Source organism: Cololabis saira, chromosome 17 (assembly GCF_033807715.1).
Source record: "Cololabis saira isolate AMF1-May2022 chromosome 17, fColSai1.1, whole genome shotgun sequence".
NCBI lineage: Eukaryota > Metazoa > Chordata > Actinopteri > Beloniformes > Belonidae > Cololabis > Cololabis saira.
This window is the reverse complement of record NC_084603.1, coordinates 16,971,279-16,990,747: the sequence shown is the minus strand read 5'-3', so window position 1 is coordinate 16,990,747 and position 19,469 is coordinate 16,971,279. Positions and strand designations below refer to the sequence as shown.

The following is a 19,469-nucleotide window of genomic DNA, read 5'->3' as shown; positions in this document are numbered from 1 at the left end:
ACAGTCCAGCTGGAAGTTTGCGCACGTAAATTGGCCTCATATCCCGCCCTCTACACGCCCACTTTTTACCAAGAATGGTCAATGCAAAGCACCTGGCGACTGTATTTGCATATAAATGAACCTGCCGATCAACTGTGTTTTACACTCAAAAATCATGTCATAGAAGACCAGAAAGCGAAATTTCGCAGAGACTGAGATGGAGATGTTGTGGATGAGGTGGAGGCAGGAAAACCACATTATTTGGTGGTCACAGTAATGGCATCACTAACAAAAATAAAGCGAGTGAGTTGCCAGAATCTGATTTCTGGCCGCGGGAGCGCGCACAGCAGCCCGTCAGATTTTCAGATTATGAAGCTCAAGAATGAGATCAAATCATATTTAGCTAGAAACAACCTTTCATTAACTGTATTTGGCCTTCAAACAATTGTTGGCAGGTAAAAAGACTGGTAGGATGATTTGACAGATGATAATACCCCGTCAGATCACGCTTCCACATGGACATCAACATTTATCTATGTGGAAGCGTGATCGGACGTTTTTTTTTTCTTCCGCCGAAGCGTCGTGCACATAGATCTATGTGAACCACATTCTGACTTCCTGCTGTTAAATCGTCTATTTGCATGCAAAAAGCCTTTGAAAAAAAAGAAACTGAGATAAAAGAAATGCGGATCGTATGGTAGTATTTCTGCCGAGGTAGGACACCTCGGCAGAACACCGGCTTGGGTGTACATGGATCTATAAGTCTGATATGTGATGACATTAACAGTATGACATGAATCCTTCTTCATTTCACCACCTCACCGCCTGCGTCGCCAGTTTCCAATATCTTCAAAATGTTTGTGCGCGAGGGTCAGGGTTGGCGTAAAGATACACACATTTTTCGGTTCGTTTTTTTTTTTTAGATCCCAACCCTTTGTGTAGAAGATGGCGTGCAAATCTTTCAAGCCCTGTTTTGTGCGCAAGCGAGCTTTAGAAATGAGGCCCCAGAGTTTTATAGTGAGTTCTTCAGATTCAGTGCAAAGCAAACCAGTACAGGACATCACTCCTGCTGTCACTTATAACCTTGTATCATGGCTCTTGTTAGTGACTGTATAATACTGAATGAAAGACCTACTTCTTACTCAAACTATTTACATTGTATTAGGGATTATTGAAGTAAAACAAATCATCAAAATGCACTTTCTGTGGATGCTAGAATTTGCACAATTTACTATTTACTGTCTGGTGATGATTAAGCCTGGAATAATTTTTTTTTTTTGATAAGGAAAGTAGAAAAGCAGCACCAGTAATCAGATTAATGCTCCGTGGTCGTCTGTGGTTGTTACGATACAGTACAGGATGTACATCTATTTATCCTGCACTTACATGTAATCACATTCAGCAATGACAGAAATCCTGAACAGTAGTTGAGGATTTCTGTCAGACCCATTTTTTTACCAGTTACTTTTACAAATTGTCACCAGAAACAGACATGGGATGAACGTTTTAAAGCTGATTAACTCTCCTTTCCCTAATAACATCCTCACAAAGGCAAAAAACGTCCATAAATGTAAGTGTCACATTTTAAAACATTGTTAACTTGGTTCACAGCTGGAAAAGGATCATTTGAGCTGTTTTTTTTTTTTTTTTTAGTTTGTTTTGCACAGTTTTTAAAAATATACAAGAAAATATCAAATATAAATACTATAGTTGCAGGAATAGGCAAAAACCCCAATGGGCTTATTTGAAGCCTCCACCGAAGTTATTAAAATTTAATGTGTTATAAAGAACACAAGATTAACATACAAAAACAAAAAGTATAACTACCCAAAAGTGATGGCAAACTAATAATGCAATATATAAATAATAAAGAATAAATACAAAAAAATAAGTGTGTGTGAGTGTGCATGGGATATTGTTTTTACAACTTATATTACTTATATTGACTCCTGAGCAAATAAGACGGTTCATGTCACTATGAGTGAAACACAAAAAAAAAAGAACATGGATACATGTACATCAATACATTGGGAAAACAGTTACAAAACAGCAGTCAAGTTCCTTCAAACATCTTTTGTAACATTTCAAAGAGGAAGAGTCTTTGCCAAGTGGGAAAAATCATTCCACAATTTAGTCCCTAAATCTCACCGAACATTGACGTCTGCAAGTGAGAAATTTAGGAGGATGAAGATCTGAGGATTGTCGAGTTGAATAAGAATGAACCTGTGAATTTAATTTAAAGTAAGTCTTGAACTTTCAGGAATATTCCCTTCACTTGAATTTAGCTTATGAGTAAAAACACATATCTGAAAAATATTGATATCATAAATAGTAAGAATCTGGAGTTTGTGAAATAAAGGAGTAGATGAAGCGTGTGAATCTGCACTCTGTGTGTCTCGGAGTCGAGAGCGCTGCTCATCTTTTAATGTTTTCAGTGGGCTGGTCTTCCCACACGGTTTTGCACAGTTTTTGTGTTTTACATTTCCCCCGATGGTACTTTTACAATGTTTGCTCCATTAATGAGTTTTGAACAGTATCATACACACTTGTGGCTGTGTAGTGTGACTTTCAGTTTAGAAAGTTTGGAGAGACGATATCAGAAAAATCCCTCAGACTCCACGGATCTGAGTTTTTCACTTGTAAAAGTCACCTGGAGGAAAAAGAGAAAGCTAAAGTGAGGTTGGAGTCTCTGATTAACTTGAATTAATAATGGCAGATAATTGGCCCTGCACAGAATTTACATGCAATCACTGCAAACTGTTTTATTGCATTACCTTGGGTATCTAACTTTTAGAATATAAGTAATGCATTCACTCAGTCCAAAAACATAGTTGAAAACATGCAGGCATCCGTGTGCACTTTGTGCTTTGGAGGCAATAACCCAATCCAGTGTATTGATCTGTTTTTTTGTTTTGTTTTATGTTTGTTTTATCCCGTATCCTGACAATACTTCTGGCAGAAGGGTTTGTTTATTCTGTCTTTTCATGTCTTGATCTCATCCATTTTCTATGACCACTTCGACCACATTTTCACTTAACCCTTGTGCTGTCTTCGGGTCAAGGAAGGAGGAAGGGAAGAAGGGAGGACAGAAGGAAGGGAGAAAAGAAGGAAGGAAGGAAGGAAGGAAGGAAGGAAGGAAGGAAGGAAGGAAGGAAGAGAGAAAAGAAGGAAGGAAGGAAGGAAGGAAGGAAGGAAGGAAGGAAGGAAGGAAGGAGGAAGGAAGGAAGGAAGGAAGGAAGGAAGGAAGGAAGGAAGGAAGGAAGGAAGGAAGGAAGGAAGGAAGGAAGGACGGAAGGACGGAAGGAAGGAAGGAAGGAAGGAAGGAAGGAAGGAAGGAAGGAAGGAAGGAAGGAAGGAAGGAAGGAGAGAGCAGGAGGAAAGAAGGAACAGGAGAATTAGGTCATTTTGACCCAAACACAGTACAAGGGTTAAACAAAGAAAAGCAGGTAACAGTTGTGGCAGGTGCAAAAGATGGAAATCATCATGACATTTCTTCACAGCCTTTACACATAATTTGATGCAGTAAAATTAAGGCAGAACCTTATTACACATATAACCCAGTGTTGCAGACCAATATCAGTATGGAATATGTTATACGTACAGAGAAAACACCTTACAGTGACAGCATTGAGCTCTGTTTCTTGCCCGGGCGTGATTTCTCAGAGGGACGTCTTCCAGAGTGTCTTTCAGCTTCACGTTGCAGCTCCATCAGCGGTGTGAATGAATCCTGGAGTAGAACAGCCTGAGCTCAGGGAGAGCCTTTCATCTCTGACTCATACCGCGCTCCTCGGTCCACGGCATCAAATGAAGATTCAGCCGTCCTAATGACCCAGGAAAGAACTTGCCTTTGACAGCTAGTCAAAGGGCTTCTTCCTCGGGCGTGGGTTAATCCCTTTGGTTCTCACAAGCACCTCTTGTTTTCCTCAACGAACCTCCAGCGTCCTCCGAGACGCAGACGTATAATAATGCATTCTGCTCTTCAAAGCCAGCGACTGATGCAATCCTCCAGTCAAGTAGAACTCATCAATTGGAGCATATACAGTACAATTGCCACAATTTTGTACCGTTTCTTAGATGTCTGTCAATGAGAGGTATTTTTACACGGTGGCTCATGGATTCTTCATTTCACTACTCCCCTCTGCCTAATTCTGGACAAGAAATGCACGGATACCTCTGTTACTTCAAAATAAGCCTCAGTAAATGAAAGTCTCTCAGAGAAGGAAATAAGCTCGGGCTACTATATCAACAATTTAACACAAACTCACATTTTCTTGCTGCCAGTGTGTGTCTGTGATTGTTCTAACTGTAGTTACCTGTAAACCTGCTCCCTGACCACGATGCAGCTTTTGGCGGCCCGGGCCCCGGGATGAATCGTTGCTAACAATGTCAGGTTCATCTCCCACAGGAGGAGGATCAGGGCCAACTAAATATGCGTCTAGTTTGGGCAATTTGGCCTTTTCTTGCTCCCTCTTTTCTTTTTCTTTGCGTTTTATCGCTCCACTTTTGTGTTTATAACTTTGTGTTTATAATCACTTTTGTGTTTATAACAAGTGATCCATGATGACGTATGACGTTGATAGACGGCTGTTGATGACGAATGATTTTACCCAAAACACATTTGGAGATTCACTTGCAATTTTTGTTTTAAAGCAGCACTATGTAACTTTTCCACCTTAATGTAATATTTCATCATCATCATTGTGATGGTACATCAACTTCCAACAGGTTTAATGAACCTCTGTCCTGGTCTGAGGGGTCTGTATCGCCTTCACTGGCACTATGTAACTTTGAGGAGCATGGTAGGAACCCTTCCACACTTCTGGTAAAGCACTACTGCTTTTGTCCAAAGGAGCCGCCAAACTCAACCAAAGCTGAAAGTTACATTGTGCTGCTTTAATGTTAACTGTGAGTGTGAAAATCTCAGCACAACATATTATTGTTACAGCCATGGCTGTACCTCCCTCTTCCCCTGTGTTTCCCTGTGTTCTCCCCTCCCTTGTGTTTCCTTGTCACTCCCTGTGTTTTGTTTTGTGTGGTCATCTGCCACTCACACTCAGCTCCTGGATTCCTCCACACCTGTCTGCCATCAGCTCATCAGCTCCCTCAGTCTCCACACCTGCCTGCCATCAACTCATCTCCACTGCAGTATATCTACACTGGTTTTTCCACCACTCCTCGCCAGATTGTTGTCAAACCTCCGTGGTGCGCACTTCAGGCCGATCCCAGTGAAAACCCTCGTGAAAGCTTCTTGCTATTTTTTGATCTTGTTACTGACTGCCTTTTCTGCTGTTCCCCCAGGACCATTCTCATCTTCCAGTTACCAACCAGCCTGTTCTCCTAGCCACCTTCCAGCTCCAAGCGACCCCTGGCTTCCACTCAGTCCTCCATCATCCTCTCCTCCCCATGCCAGCCATTCCCCGGGCCAGCAACCACCTCTGCCCCCACCGGACCCCCTTTTTCCCCTTCCCTAAAATAAATTCATTTTTCACTCCACCACTGTCTCGCTCTTGGGTTCCTCCTTGTGAGCCTGTCACAGAACAATCTGGCCAGTATGGACCCAGCGGACGTGGATTCACTCCGTCGTGCTCTGGCTTCCCAGGGGACCCTGCTTGGACAACATGACAAGCTTCTTCGTGAAGTAGGGGAGTCATTACAGGCATTAACCACCAGTATTTCCCAACTCCCTGCTTCATCACCCGCTGCTCCTCCAGTCACTGCTCACCCTGATTCACCCCCAGCTCAGGCCGCTCCAGCTCCGCCTTCCCGGGAACCTCACATCCCGACCCCGGAGCGATACTCTGGCGAGCCGGGAGCTTGTGGACAGTTTTTGTTCCAGTGTGCTCTAGTGTTTCAGCAGCAGTCGGCAACATATAGCTCAGGTCAGTCACGCATTGCCTTTATTATGGGTTTGCTTTCCGGGAGAGCAGCTCAGTGGGTTAAAGCGCTGTGGGATAGAGCGTCCCCCGTGCTCTCTTCCTACCCTCAGTTTGTGGCGGAGTTAGAGAAAGTTTTTGACTGCCCCATCCAAGGCAAAGAAGCTTCTAGCAAGCTATTCTCTTTCTGTCAAGGCTCCAGGTCTGTTGCGGACTATTCCATTGAGTTCCGGATATTGGCAGCAGAAAGTGGGTGGGGAGAGCTAAGTTTGCAGGGAGCATATATGAATGGTTTGGCGGATTACATCAAGGATGAGCTTGCGGCGAGGGATGAAACGGAGGATTTGGACTCCCTTATTTCCCTGGCTACTCGTCTTGACAACCGTCTGCGGCAGCGCCGCAGGGAGAAAGCAGGCCGTCCACAAATTCCCATGTCATGCCCTCTGCCTGTGCCTCAACCCAGCTTAGCTCCCCGAGCCATCCCCTGTGCCAGGTCCCGCTCCAGTGATTCCTCCAGCTCCTCCTCTTCTCTACCCCCTGAAGAACCCATGCAGTTGGGTCGGGCTCGTCTCTCCCCAACAGAGCGTCAGAGGAGAATGCAAGCTGGAGAGTGCATTTATTGCAGCGAAAAGGGTCATTTCCTTGCCTCTTGTCCCCATCGGCCAAAAGGAACAGGTTCGTCAGTAGCAGTGGGGGTTCTGTCGAGCCAAACTTCTTCCTCTCCTAAACCCCAACCCTGAATGCAGTTCAATGCCACATTATGTTGGAACCAATTGTCCCTGCCTCTACCCGCCTTGGTGGACTCTGGTGCGGACGAGAGCTTCATGGATGCCACTCTAGCTGCTCAAACAGGCATCACCAGCGAGCCCCTGGACGTTCCCCTGAAGGCTAATGCCCTCAATGGCCATCTCCTCGCCCTTGTGACACACCGTACAAGACCTGTACATCTCATCCTGTCTGGTAATCATCATGAGTACATCCAGTTCCATCTAATTTCCTCTCCCAGTGCCCCCATTGTCTTAGGTCACCCCTGGCTCCAGAAACACAATCCCCATCTCGACTGGTCTGTTGGCAAATTGGTTAGCTGGAGTCCCTTTTGTCATTCAACCTGCTTGCAGTCTGCTCTTGCCCCAGTAGAGGCCATTGTTTCCCCTCCCCCCTCGGAACCCCCAGATCTGTCAACAGTCCCAGCTGTTTATCACGATTTGGGTGAGGTCTTCAGCAAACAGCGTGCTCTCTCCCTTCCCCCTCATCGCCCATATGACTGCTCTGTTGACCTCCTCCCTGGGGCTCCCCTGCCTTCTAGTCGTCTGTTTAAACTTTCCCGTCCAGAGAGAGAGACAATGGAGCAATACATTCATGAATCGCTGGCTGCTGGCATCATCCGTCCATCCTCTTCCCCAGTTGGAGCAGGTTTCTTCTTTGTTTCCAAGAAGGATCGCACTCTCCGCCCCTGCATTGACTACAGAGGCCTCAACGCCATCACCATCAAAAATAAGTATCCTTTACCCCTCATCGACTCAGCTTTCGAACCCATCCAGAAAGCCACTGTCTTTTCAAAACTGGATTTGAGAAACGCCTACCACCTTGTCAGGATCAAGGAAGGGGACGAGTGGAAAACGGCCTTCAACACCCCTCTTGGACACTTCGAGTACCTTGTGATGCCTTTTGGTCTGACTAATGCCCCCGCTGTGTTCCAAGCCCTAGTGAACGATGTACTCCGTGACTTCCTCAACAGAACCGTGTTTGTCTATCTTGACGACATTCTGATTTTCTCCCAAGACCCAGAAGAACACATCCAACATGTCCGACAAGTACTCCAGAGGCTCCTAGAGAATAAACTCTTTGTGAAGGCAGAGAAATGCGATTTTCATGCCAGTTCAGTTTCTTTCCTGGGGTACATCCTTGAGGGTGGACAAATGAGAACAGACCCTGCTAAAATCCAGGCAGTGACTAACTGGCCCAAACCCACATCTGTTAAGCAGCTCCAGCAGTTCCTTGGCTTTGCTAATTTCTACCGCCGCTTCATCAGAGACTACAGTCGGGTGGCCGCACCCCTAACCAGACTCACCTCCACTGCGACTGCTTTTTCTTGGACCCCTGAGGCCGAGGCAGCCTTCTCTGGTCTCAGAAGGCTCTTCACTTCTGCGCCTGTGCTCATCCACCCAGACCCCACTCGTCAGTTTATTGTGGAGGTCGACGCATCCAGCTCTGGAGTGGGGGCTGTGCTCTCTCAGCGTTCTGCCACCGACCAGAAGCTGCATCCTTGTGCTTTCTTCTCCCGCCGTCTGTCACCGGCAGAGAGGAATTATGATGTTGGGAACCGGGAACTGCTGGCTGTCAAACTCGCTCTGGAAGAATGGAGGCACTGGCTGGAGGGGGCCGAACATCCGTTCGTCGTATGGACCGACCACAAGAACTTGGCTTACATCCAGACAGCCAAACGCCTCAACTCCCGTCAAGCTCGCTGGGCCTTGTTCTTCGGCCGTTTCTCTTTTATACTTACCTACCGTCCAGGCTCTCGAAATCTGAAGCCAGATGCTCTCTCCCGCCAATTTTCCTCGGCGGAGACGCCCTCTATTCCGGACACCATCCTTCCTGAGACGTGTGTGGTGGCAGCAGTTACATGGGAAATCGAATCCATTGTCAGGGATGCTCAACAGGCTCAGCCGGACCCAGGTAACGGGCCTCCCAATCGTCTCTTTGTGCCTAGCTCTGCCCGTTCCCAAGTCCTCCAGTGGGGGCACACTTCCCGGTTTGCTTGCCACCCCGGAACTGCCCGTACCCTGTCCCTCCTTAAGCGGCATTTCTGGTGGCCTTCAATGGATTCTGACACCCGTGCCTTTGTGTCCGCCTGTACGGTGTGTGCCCGTGCCAAGGCCTCTCACCAACCACCTGCCGGGTTACTCCGTCCCTTGCCAGTCCCAGCTCGTCCTTGGTCTCACATAGCCCTCGACTTTGTTACTGGACTTCCACCTTCACAAGGTAATACCACTATACTAACCATTGTGGACCGGTTCTCTAAATCTGTGCACTTTGTGCCTCTCCTCAAGCTCCCTACAGCCTTGGGGACCGCTGACCAGTTGGTGTACCATGTCTTCCGCCTCCATGGCATACCCTCCGACATTGTGTCTGACCGTGGGCCCCAGTTCATCTCGCAGGTCTGGAAGGCCTTCTGCCAGGCCCTCGGCGCCTCGGTGAGTCTGTCGTCCGGTTATCATCCCCAGACTAACGGTCAGACGGAGCGGGCCAACCAGGACCTGGGCGCTGCGCTTCGCTGTGTTGCTTTTAGGAACCCCTCCTCCTGGAGCACCCACCTGCCATGGATTGAGTATGCACACAACTCCCTGTCAAGTGCCGCCACGGGTATGTCACCTTTTGAATGTTCCTTGGGCTTCCAACCACCTCTGTTTCCAGCCTTGGAGGAGGACATCTCCGTCCCTTCGGTCCAAGCTCATCTTCGCCGTTGCCGCAAGGTCTGGAAGGATGCCCGTGCTGCCTTGCTCCGCACTGCTGACCGCAATCGCCGCATTGCTGACCGCCATCGGACACCGGCCCCTAACTACAAACCAGGTCAGAAAGTATGGCTCTCTTCTAAGGATCTCCCTCTGCAAACCTCTTCCAAGAAACTCACACCCCGTTATGTTGGCCCTTATGAGATACTTTCTGTCATAAATCCCACCGTTGTCAAGCTCAAGCTTCCTCCTCACATGAGGGTTCACCCTGCATTTCACGTCTCCCAGTTGAAGCCGGTCTCCACTAGCCCACTGTCTCCTCCAGCTGCGGCCCCCCCACCCCCCCGCGTCATCGATGACCATCCGACCTACACTGTCCGGCGGTTGTTGGTCGTGCGCCGCCGCGGCAGGGGCTTCCAGTATCTGGTGGACTGGGAGGGTTATGGGCCTGAGGAGCGCTGCTGGGTTCCTCGTCGGCATATTTTTGGTGCGTCCCTGGTCCGGGACTTCCACCGTGAGCACCCTGACAAGCCTGGTGGGTCGCCTGGTGGCGCCCGTTGAGGGGGGGGTACTGTTACAGCCATGGCTGTACCTCCCTCTTCCCCTGTGTTTCCCTGTGTTCTCCCCTCCCTTGTGTTTCCTTGTCACTCCCTGTGTTTTGTTTTGTGTGGTCATCTGCCACTCACACTCAGCTCCTGGATTCCTCCACACCTGTCTGCCATCAGCTCATCAGCTCCCTCAGTCTCCACACCTGCCTGCCATCAACTCATCTCCACTGCAGTATATCTACACTGGTTTTTCCACCACTCCTCGCCAGATTGTTGTCAAACCTCCGTGGTGCGCACTTCAGGCCGATCCCAGTGAAAACCCTCGTGAAAGCTTCTTGCTATTTTTTGATCTTGTTATTGACTGCCTTTTCTGCTGTTCCCCCAGGACCATTCTCATCTTCCAGTTACCAACCAGCCTGTTCTCCTAGCCACCTTCCAGCTCCAAGCGACCCCTGGCTTCCACTCAGTCCTCCATCATCCTCTCCTCCCCATGCCAGCCATTCCCCGGGCCAGCAACCACCTCTGCCCCCACCGGACCCCCTTTTTCCCCTTCCCTAAAATAAATTCATTTTTCACTCCACCACTGTCTCGCTCTTGGGTTCCTCCTTGTGAGCCTGTCACAATTATACAATGATTTATACCTAATAAGAACCAAGTGGGGCAACAAAAAAAAAAAAAACACGGGAAGACAGAGGTGTACTTTAATGCCGGGAAGGGCCTTTATTGCGGTTTGGGTGGGAGGAAAAACGGTTCAGGCATGGTGGGCTGGATCTAAGGCAGTCTGGGGTGATCGGAGGGTGAAGGAGTGGAGTAAATTGGCTGGCAGTCCAACCTGATCGCAGCACAACGGGTAGGAGAAAAACAGGCAATTCCTAGGGAAGATCTGGCCATGAATGAGTGAAGAACCGGGGTTTAAATAGGCAGAGGCATCTGATGGGGAGAGAGGCTGCAGCTTTACTGGACCTGGCTGGACGCTCCTTCCCTAATCACCCACATTCATGTCACCTGTGGTGAAGAGCGCGAGCTGTGGGCAGACCGGTTGTTGTGGAGGGACAGCATTAGAATGAGTGGAGGTGAAACCGTAACAGCATACGTGGGTCCCCGCTCTTTAACCATCAAGCAATCAATGAATCAAACTTTTCATACATGTGCCACACAAGATGCTTTAGGGTGATGCAGCGTTTGTCAACTACGCCCCAAAACTATGGAACACACTGACAAAAAACATCAGGGAAGAGTCGGTAGATTATTTATTATTATTAAAACCTCTCTCTTCACTCAAGCATTTATACATAAGATAACCGCGCCTTAGTTGTCACTTTCCTTTTATCTATATATCATTGATTTTTACTGTCTGCATTACTTTTATACTTTTAAATGTTTTTATATGATCATTTTTATCTTGTACTCTTATTTGTTGATATTTTTATCTTTTATTTTTGCCTACGACTCAGTGCAGCATTTTTACCTTTTTATATTCAACATTGCTTTTATCCTATCTTTTATCCTATCTTAGTAGCTTTTTGAATCTTGTCAGGGTTATGTATTATATCACTGCACTTAAATATTTGTGTTTTTTTTGTTTTATTTGCTCTTGTTGTTTCTCTATTTCTCATTGTTCTTGACATGTTTGTACTGTTACTGTGAAGCACTTTGAGCTGCGATTTTCCTATGAAAGGTGCTATAGAAATAAAGTTTATTATTACACGGTTAGTAGTTCAGCAATTACAGGAATTGTACTTATAGATCAAGTACATTTTTGCTTTGCATATGTCCTATAAATGGCAGCAACGTGTGAGCGTCTAGGTAACACTGCACAAGGCTGACTGAAGCTTATACATAATGTAATTGCCAGTAACTGTATTGATTTATTATGTATAAACAATGCAGACACTTTCCCAACATTATTAAAGTTTGACTTATGCATACAGTATTTCAACAATTGTCTGTTTCCCGTAGGCGTTCCTGGATCTGATCCAGTCGCTGCTAAAGCTCGGCATCGCTCCACATCTGCACACGGGGCCGGACAAAGCGAGGACGAAACCGGGATGGAGAGGTGCGGGATTTTCCTGTTTCCTATTTTAATATGCATAATTAGCTACTTGAAGACGGACAGTTTTTATAATCTTGCTTTTATACACCGTCAACAACAAAGCAACTTCATTTTGGGCAGCTCCAAAGTATTCGGACAAAATAACATTGAATATATCCATAATATAAATATTTAACCATAATCTTTAATGTTCTGATGAGAATCCTTTCCAGGCAATGACTGCCTGCAGTTCTGCAGCTCTGGGACTTCACCCAGTTCTAAATCTCTAAATCTTCTAAATCAACCACCTTCAGCTGCTGCTTGTTTGTGGAAGTTTCAGTTTTTTTCTTAATTGAAACAAAAGCTCTGTCAAGCTACTTTCACATAGAAGGTGCACAGCGGCAGCCGCCGCCGGCTTTCCCATTCATTGTGTATGTGCTGCCTCCGCGCAAGGGGGCAGGGTCTGCCGCCGAGGTCGGCGGCGCGCAACAGGGCGCACGCCGCCGAGTTTGCGCGGCGGCATAGGCCCAAGTGGACGCACGCCGCTGGGTTGCCGTGCAAAGCGGCTTTCACCTAGAACGCGGTTTGCGCCGCGCACACCGCTAGGGTGGGCGCAGAGCAGGGAGCAGAGCAGGGCGCGCCTGCGCGCATCGTGTACAAATTTGTTGCAAGTTGCTTGGCGACCGAAAAAAAGTTTCATAACCATATAGTATATTGATATGATCCTGATATGAGGCATGTAAATGCTATATTTTATTTTAAATAAACATTTTATTGTTAAAAGAGCAAAAGAATATCACATTTCTACCACTTTTAAACACACCAGGTATGTCCAAATTCTGGGAGATTTCTCTCCACTTTTGTCCCTTTTTATTGATGTCCCGATAGGACTGCAGTCTCATCCCACAGCTCCTCACAGACTCACAGCCAAGATCATTCTTTCTTCCATCTTGATCGTCTCTGATCTACAAGCTGCAAGTTCTTTTTCTCCCTACAGCACAGGGGTGGCCAACCCTGGTCCTGGAGAGCCACACTCCTGCATGTTTTAGATGTTTCCCTGCTTCAACACACCATGATACAAGTACCTGTGTCATCAACAGAAATGTGCAGACCTTGATGACAAGCTAATTAGGACCATTAATTAGAATCAGGTGTGTTGGTGCAGGGAAACATCTAAAACATGCAGGAGTGTGGCTCTCGAGGACCAGGGTTGGCCACCCTGCTCCAGCACCTTCTCTCCTATTGGACACCGCCGAGATGTCGTCACAGGGCGCACGGTGAAATTAAAAAATGTTCAATTCGCAGCAGCAGCTTGGGGCGTCTTGCGCCGTATTGCGCTCTTGCTGCCGCGGCAACCCGGTGGCAACCCGGCGGTAACCCGGCGGCGCCGAGTCTGCGCCCACTCGCCGCTGAGTCTGCGCTGAGTTAGTGCCATCCCGGCGGTGTTGCCGCGTTCTATGTGAAAGTAGCTTTAGGCTGAGGTGAGGTGACTGACACGGCCATTGAAGAATATTCTGTGTCTTTGCCTTCAAAAGTCCTATCAGCTTTGCAGGAGTACACCCCTGTGTACCGATAAAAGCAATATAAAAAACAAAACAAAGTTATTGGCATTGACTTTGAGACCGAAAATACATTGACTTTATGCAGGAAAAACGTGAAAAAAAGAGAAGCTTTCATGTAATTTATCATCTTTTATTATTACGTTAGTTATCAAGCCTCAAAGGAGGCCAACTGTAAAATTGCTCATATAATCAGACTTTTATTGCTTTGTCAATTTACTACTCTAGTGTTTACAGAACATTAGATACTAATGAATGTTTGATCCGCTGATCTTCTCTGCTACTAAAGTTGTACCTTCCCTTTCATTTTATCATTCCCAGTGCAGCGTCTAAACTATCATTTCCTCCAAACTGTGTCCGTCTGAAACGACAGGCTTCAGGGTCAAAAGAGAGCAAAAATACCAGGACTTGAAAGCCACCTTGCATTATTTATTACCCCGAACATAAACGGTTTTAGGTCGTGGTGTGTGGCCGTGCCCTTGTTCTGGCCACAACCTTCAACAGGGAATCACTGAGTCTTATCTTTTTTTGCTGGTTCTTCCAGGGCGAAGCTGTGGGCGACGCTCGCAAGGACGGCCAGGAAACTGGAAGTGTGGGATGTTTGCCGGGCGGCCTGTCGGTTCTGTTTGCTGTACGATGATGGACGGTGGAGGATTTCCCAGACTGAGGGTAAGATGATGAGATAACAAAAAGTAAACACAGAACCCATTTCCAGAAAAGTTGTAGTTTCCTAAAACACGACAAAAACAAAAATGTGTCATTTGTTTGACCCTTTAACAGATGCATGAAATACAAAAAAAGGAAGGCCCAGTAGGAAGTTAACCCTTGTACTGTCTTCGGGTCAAAATGACCTAATTCTCCTATCCTTCTTTCCTCCTGCTCTCTCCTTCCTTCTTCCCTTCCTTCCTTCCTTCCTTCCTTCCTTCCTTCCTTCCTTCCTTCCTTCCTTCCTTCCTTCCTTCCTTCCTTCCTTCCTTCCTTCCTTCCTTCCTTCCTTCCTTCCTTCCTTCCTTAAATTGAACTTGAAATTATACTTCAACAATATTCTCGACATTTCGACTTTTTTCTCAACATTTCGACTTTTTTCTCGAAGTGCATAATGAAAAAAAAATCTTCCTCCAGTTATAACTAATATAGAAACATGCAGCATGTGTTGCCTTCATTCTAAGGCTTATACAAGACTTTTCATTTTTTGCGGCTCCAGACATATTTGTTTTTTGTGTTTTTGGTCCAATATGACATTTCGACTTTATTCATGAAATTTTGACATTTTTCTCAACATTTCGACTTTTTTCTCGAAATTGTACTTCAACATTAATTCAATTGAATTCAATTCAATTCAATTTTATTTATATAGCGTCTAATACAACAAAAGTTGTCTCTAGACGCTTTCCAGAGACCCATACCCAGAACATGACCCCCGAGCAGTTATTACATAAACAATGGCAGGTAAAAACTCCCCTAGTGGGAGAAAAACCTTAAGCCAAACAGTGGCAAGGAAAAACTCCCCTTTAGGAGGGAAGAAACCTGGACCAGGACCTGGCTCATAAGGGGGGACCCTCCTGCCGAGGGCCAGACTGGGGAGTCGGGGACATCAACAGCACAGCAGGCAGGTGGAAGCAGCAACGGGATGACCAGGGGTGGGGACCGCAGGCCAGCACGCAGCTCCCGAAGCTCCGGCCCAATCAGCAAGTCCCAGGTTGGGGTGCAGGGTCGGGGAAAGGTTGAGAAGGGGCAGGGCCAGGGAGAGGAGTCTTGATGGACAAATCTCTCCCCCGCCTGCCCGGGCCGTTACCCTGCCCCTCTCACTCCCACGCTGCAGGTTCCGGTGTTGTGCATTCAGAGATGCTCTTCGCCACCGGCAGAGGATGCTGCACCATGTACAAAAGAGAAAAAAGAAAAGAAAAGGGGGGGCCAGCACAAGAAACTACAGGAGCGACTCTAACACACTAGAGTTTACACTACCTAGAGATTTACCAACACCAGCTAGAGGTTTACTAAACACTAACTATAGGCTTTACCAAACAGAAATGTTTTAAGTTTAGTTTTAAAGGTGGAGGTGGTGTCAGCCTCCTTAACCCAGATTGGAATTTGGTTCCATAGTAATGGTGCCTGATAGCAGAACGCCCCCAAATCTACATTTAGATACTCTAGGAACTACGAGTAAACCTGCACTCCGAGAACGGAGAGCTCTGCCAGGAACATAAGGCACTATCAGGTCTTGCAAATAATGCGGAGCTAAGCCGTTTTGGGCTTTATACGCAAACAATACAATTTTAAATTGGATTCTGAATTTTACGGGTAGCCAATGGAGCGACGCTAACACTGGAGAGACGTGGTCTCTCCAGTGAGAATTAATCTCGACTTTTCGAATTTTTTCTCAACATTTCGACTTTTTTCTCGAAGTGCATAATGAAAAAAAAATCTTCCTCCTCCAAAATATTATTTACATTTTTTCTCCTGCCTGGCCCTAATACTCTTCCGTACATTTATGACGGAGCTGTCACACAGAGCTACAGAAGACATCCTGGCAGAGGCAACTAAAAGACCCAAGAAAGCAATGATGGAAGAAACAATGACGCGGCAATGAAAAAATGACTGAACAAGAGACAAACCAGGAGTAAACCTCAAACAATGTTGTAAACGTTACTTAACCTCCAAGCCTATAGGAGAACCCTGAAAAATGTAAAAGTTGTTCTCTGGTCTTCAGTAGAATACCAGAGAACTGAAGGTTGGCTGGCTGCAGAACTGGATTATGATGTTCACTCGTGTACCTGAGAAAAGAGACTCCTCCTCAGAATTATGCAACAGGAATTCAGTCACTGACAGACGGCTGGCATTTTAAATGTTCCCCTTTAGAAAAACTAAAATGCTGTTTCACAAGCAGCTCATGTCTGCAGCAGGCTGTCATTGTGAAAGATATGCACGCATGCAGCCTGGAGTGATCCAGAGTGGTTAGAATATATCATGGTCAAACTGCTTAAATCAATTTAGAATGAAACTGGGGTTTTCTCTTTAAATTCAAATCAATGTCAGTTGATTTAAAAAAAAAAGAAAGCAGAGAAAGTAATTTGCTGGTTTAGATGGCTAAGAAAACAGCTGAAGTGTTTTATCCCCCAGAAGGCCAGGGCAGATTCCCCTCCTGAGCCAGTTTCACAGCCATTCACACCTTTAATGATGTGACCAAAACGTGTCACGTTATCCAGGTTGGTAAACAACTCTCAGATGACCGAAACACTGAGACGGCATGGGGAGGGCGGGAGAGTCAAGGACACACATGAGTGTGAATGTCCCAGTAACAGCTGATGCCCTGAAACCCCAGCCAGTCAGCGTGAACTCAAGAAACCTTTTGGAAGAAAATAAGTCCAGTTTCCTTCCACACAAACATTTATAATGATTTAAGTATTACTGTGAAAGGACAGATTTCTTGCAAAACTGTTCGAATTATCCTCTTTATTTTCAAAAGTATGTATTTAAAAGATATAGCACTTTATTTTTTATTTATTTTTTTTTTAATATCTTTTTATTTCACAATAATTTTCACAATTCACATTTTCACATTCACGATTTCTATTTTACCCACATTCTTACCCTCCCCATAATTGCCCTGGGGAAAGAAAAAATAAATAAATAAATAAAAATCATACATTAAGGGAAACAAAATTAAATAAATATATATTAAAAAAATAAAAAAAATAATGGCAGCAACAGCGATATCAAACTATATATATATATATATATATATATATATATATATATATATATATATATATATATATATCCATACATACATGCAAACATATATATACATATATATATATATATATATATATATATATATATATATATATATATATATATATATATATATATATATATATATATATATATATATATATATCCATACATACATGCAAACATACATACATATAAGGCACAAGTTCCAAAATAGAGATACTCATTGCCTTGGAAAAGTTCTCCAGTTTTGAAAATAATGATTTTGAATAATAATAATCAAAATTCTTGAAAAATATGACCACGGTTGTATTTTTCCAAAGTTAATTTTCCAATGGTAAAAAAACTGAAATTTGATCAAAAAAAAACTTGAAAGTTGGAGGGGAATCATCTTTCCAAAGTAAAAGTATGCATTTCTTAGCGAAGTATGTGATCATAATTATTATCCTGCTTTTTTACGGTCTAACTGAAGATCCAGTGTATCATTTAATAAATAAAAACTGGAGCTTAACTCAAAATTCATTTCTAATACTGATTGTGTGAAGGAATGAATTGATTTCCAGAAACGTATTAAAAGATCACATTCCCTTTGTTTGGTTTATTACACACACATACACACACACACATACACACATACCCACATACATACATGCCACATAGATATATACACACTCACGTACACGTATACATATTCATACATTCATGCATGCACACACACACACACACACATAGCCACACATATGCATACACACACACAGTTACATTTAGCCACACATACATATACACGCTCATACACACACACACACTCACACACATATATAGTCACTCAGTCACATACGTATACATACACATACACACACACACATAGCCACAAAGACATGTACACACACACACACATGATCATATACATACACGCACACACACACATAGACATACACACTGGCTTGTTCACCTGCATGCTTGCTCTGTAGTTTTTGTGGTTAGTTGGCGGTAGCTTAGCTCAGACTGTGATTTGGGTTGATTGCTGCTTGTGTTTGCACTTGCCTATAAAATGCAGGTATGTTGTCAACAGTTGGAATCCATGTTTGTCTGTTCTCTCCAGACTGCAGATGCTCAGAGGAAGAACGTGGTGCACCGTGTGTTCATGGTGGCGATGGAAGACAAACACGTGTGCACTTGCTGCGCCTTTTAGCTGAGATTAACTGCATCAGTGCTGAGGTGTGCGCCTACCTTCTCATGTTTCCTAGAACACCATTAATCTGTTTAGTTCCTACAGCTTAACATCCTGCATCAAGGTAACATTCATTCATCTGTGTCTGTTCTTACTTCACCCTCATAACCAAATCCTCTCTCTCTAGTCAGTCCAAATCCCTAATGTCGCTGTGATTATTACATGACGTTTCTGGCTGGATTACATTCAGTTACCTTGGCTCAGTTATGTAAATGCAGCTTTTTACATTTCAGCTTTATAGCATATTTTTGTGTGCTTGTTTAAAGTATCAGTTCCTGGAAAATGAAGGTCAGTGGTCAAGCATCATAGGCAAAATTAGATAATTATTCTTTGGTATAATTTCATTTTACACTTATGCATATCCATGCAGGGCTGCCCTTTGTCACCGGTTCTGTTCATAATTTTTATGGACAGGATTTCTAGGCGCAGCCAGGGGCCGGAAGGGATCCGGTTTGGGGACCTCAGGATTTCATCTCTGCTTTTTGTAGATGATGTTGTCCTGTTGGCTTCATCGGACCGGGACCTTCAGCATGTGCTGGGGCGGTTTGAAGGCGGGTGCAAAGCGGGAAAAGTGGGCATTTGTACCGGATGTAGGGAGGTGTTCCAGGCATGTCCCTCCTCCCTAGGGAGGTGTTCCAGGCATGTCCCTCCTCCCTAGGGAGGTGTTCCAGGCATGTCCCTCCGGGAGGAGACCCGGGGGAAGACCCAGGACACGCTGGAGAGACTATAGGGCCAATCCCAATGTTCACCCTACTTTCTACCACTAGCCCTAAAAATGAAGCCACAGGTGTAGGGTCCTTGTAATCTTCCCTAGGGATTGGGACACCACGTGCTACGTCACTGCGTGGTTTACGTTCGGGTACGTAAGCGACTGTGTAGTTACGTTTGCACATAAGTCACACCATATCAGGAAGCCCAGAGATAAAAGCTGTTTTAATTTCCGCTGTGGCGCTGTTAATATGCTGCTTTATTAAGTTTTAATATTTTTTCAGGCAAAAAAAGTAACCGTTAAGATAGGGCTGCACGATTAATCGTTAAAAAATCGCGATCTCGATTC

At 45.1% G+C, this 19,469-nt stretch overlaps 1 protein-coding gene across 1 annotated transcript in view; it reads left to right on the top strand.

Annotated features, from left to right (window-relative positions):
* LOC133464112 (cilia- and flagella-associated protein 46) overlaps positions 1–19,469 on the top strand; it is a 145,141-nt gene that overhangs the window by 29,861 nt on the left and 95,811 nt on the right. Inside the window, exons 14-19 of the mRNA XM_061746098.1 lie at positions 5,037–5,181; positions 5,506–6,437; positions 7,185–9,842; positions 11,815–11,911; positions 13,991–14,115; positions 18,284–18,399. Coding sequence (XP_061602082.1) covers positions 5,037–5,181; positions 5,506–6,437; positions 7,185–9,842; positions 11,815–11,911; positions 13,991–14,115; positions 18,284–18,399 — 4,073 coding nt within the window. The remainder of the gene's footprint in view (positions 1–5,036; positions 5,182–5,505; positions 6,438–7,184; positions 9,843–11,814; positions 11,912–13,990; positions 14,116–18,283; positions 18,400–19,469) is intronic.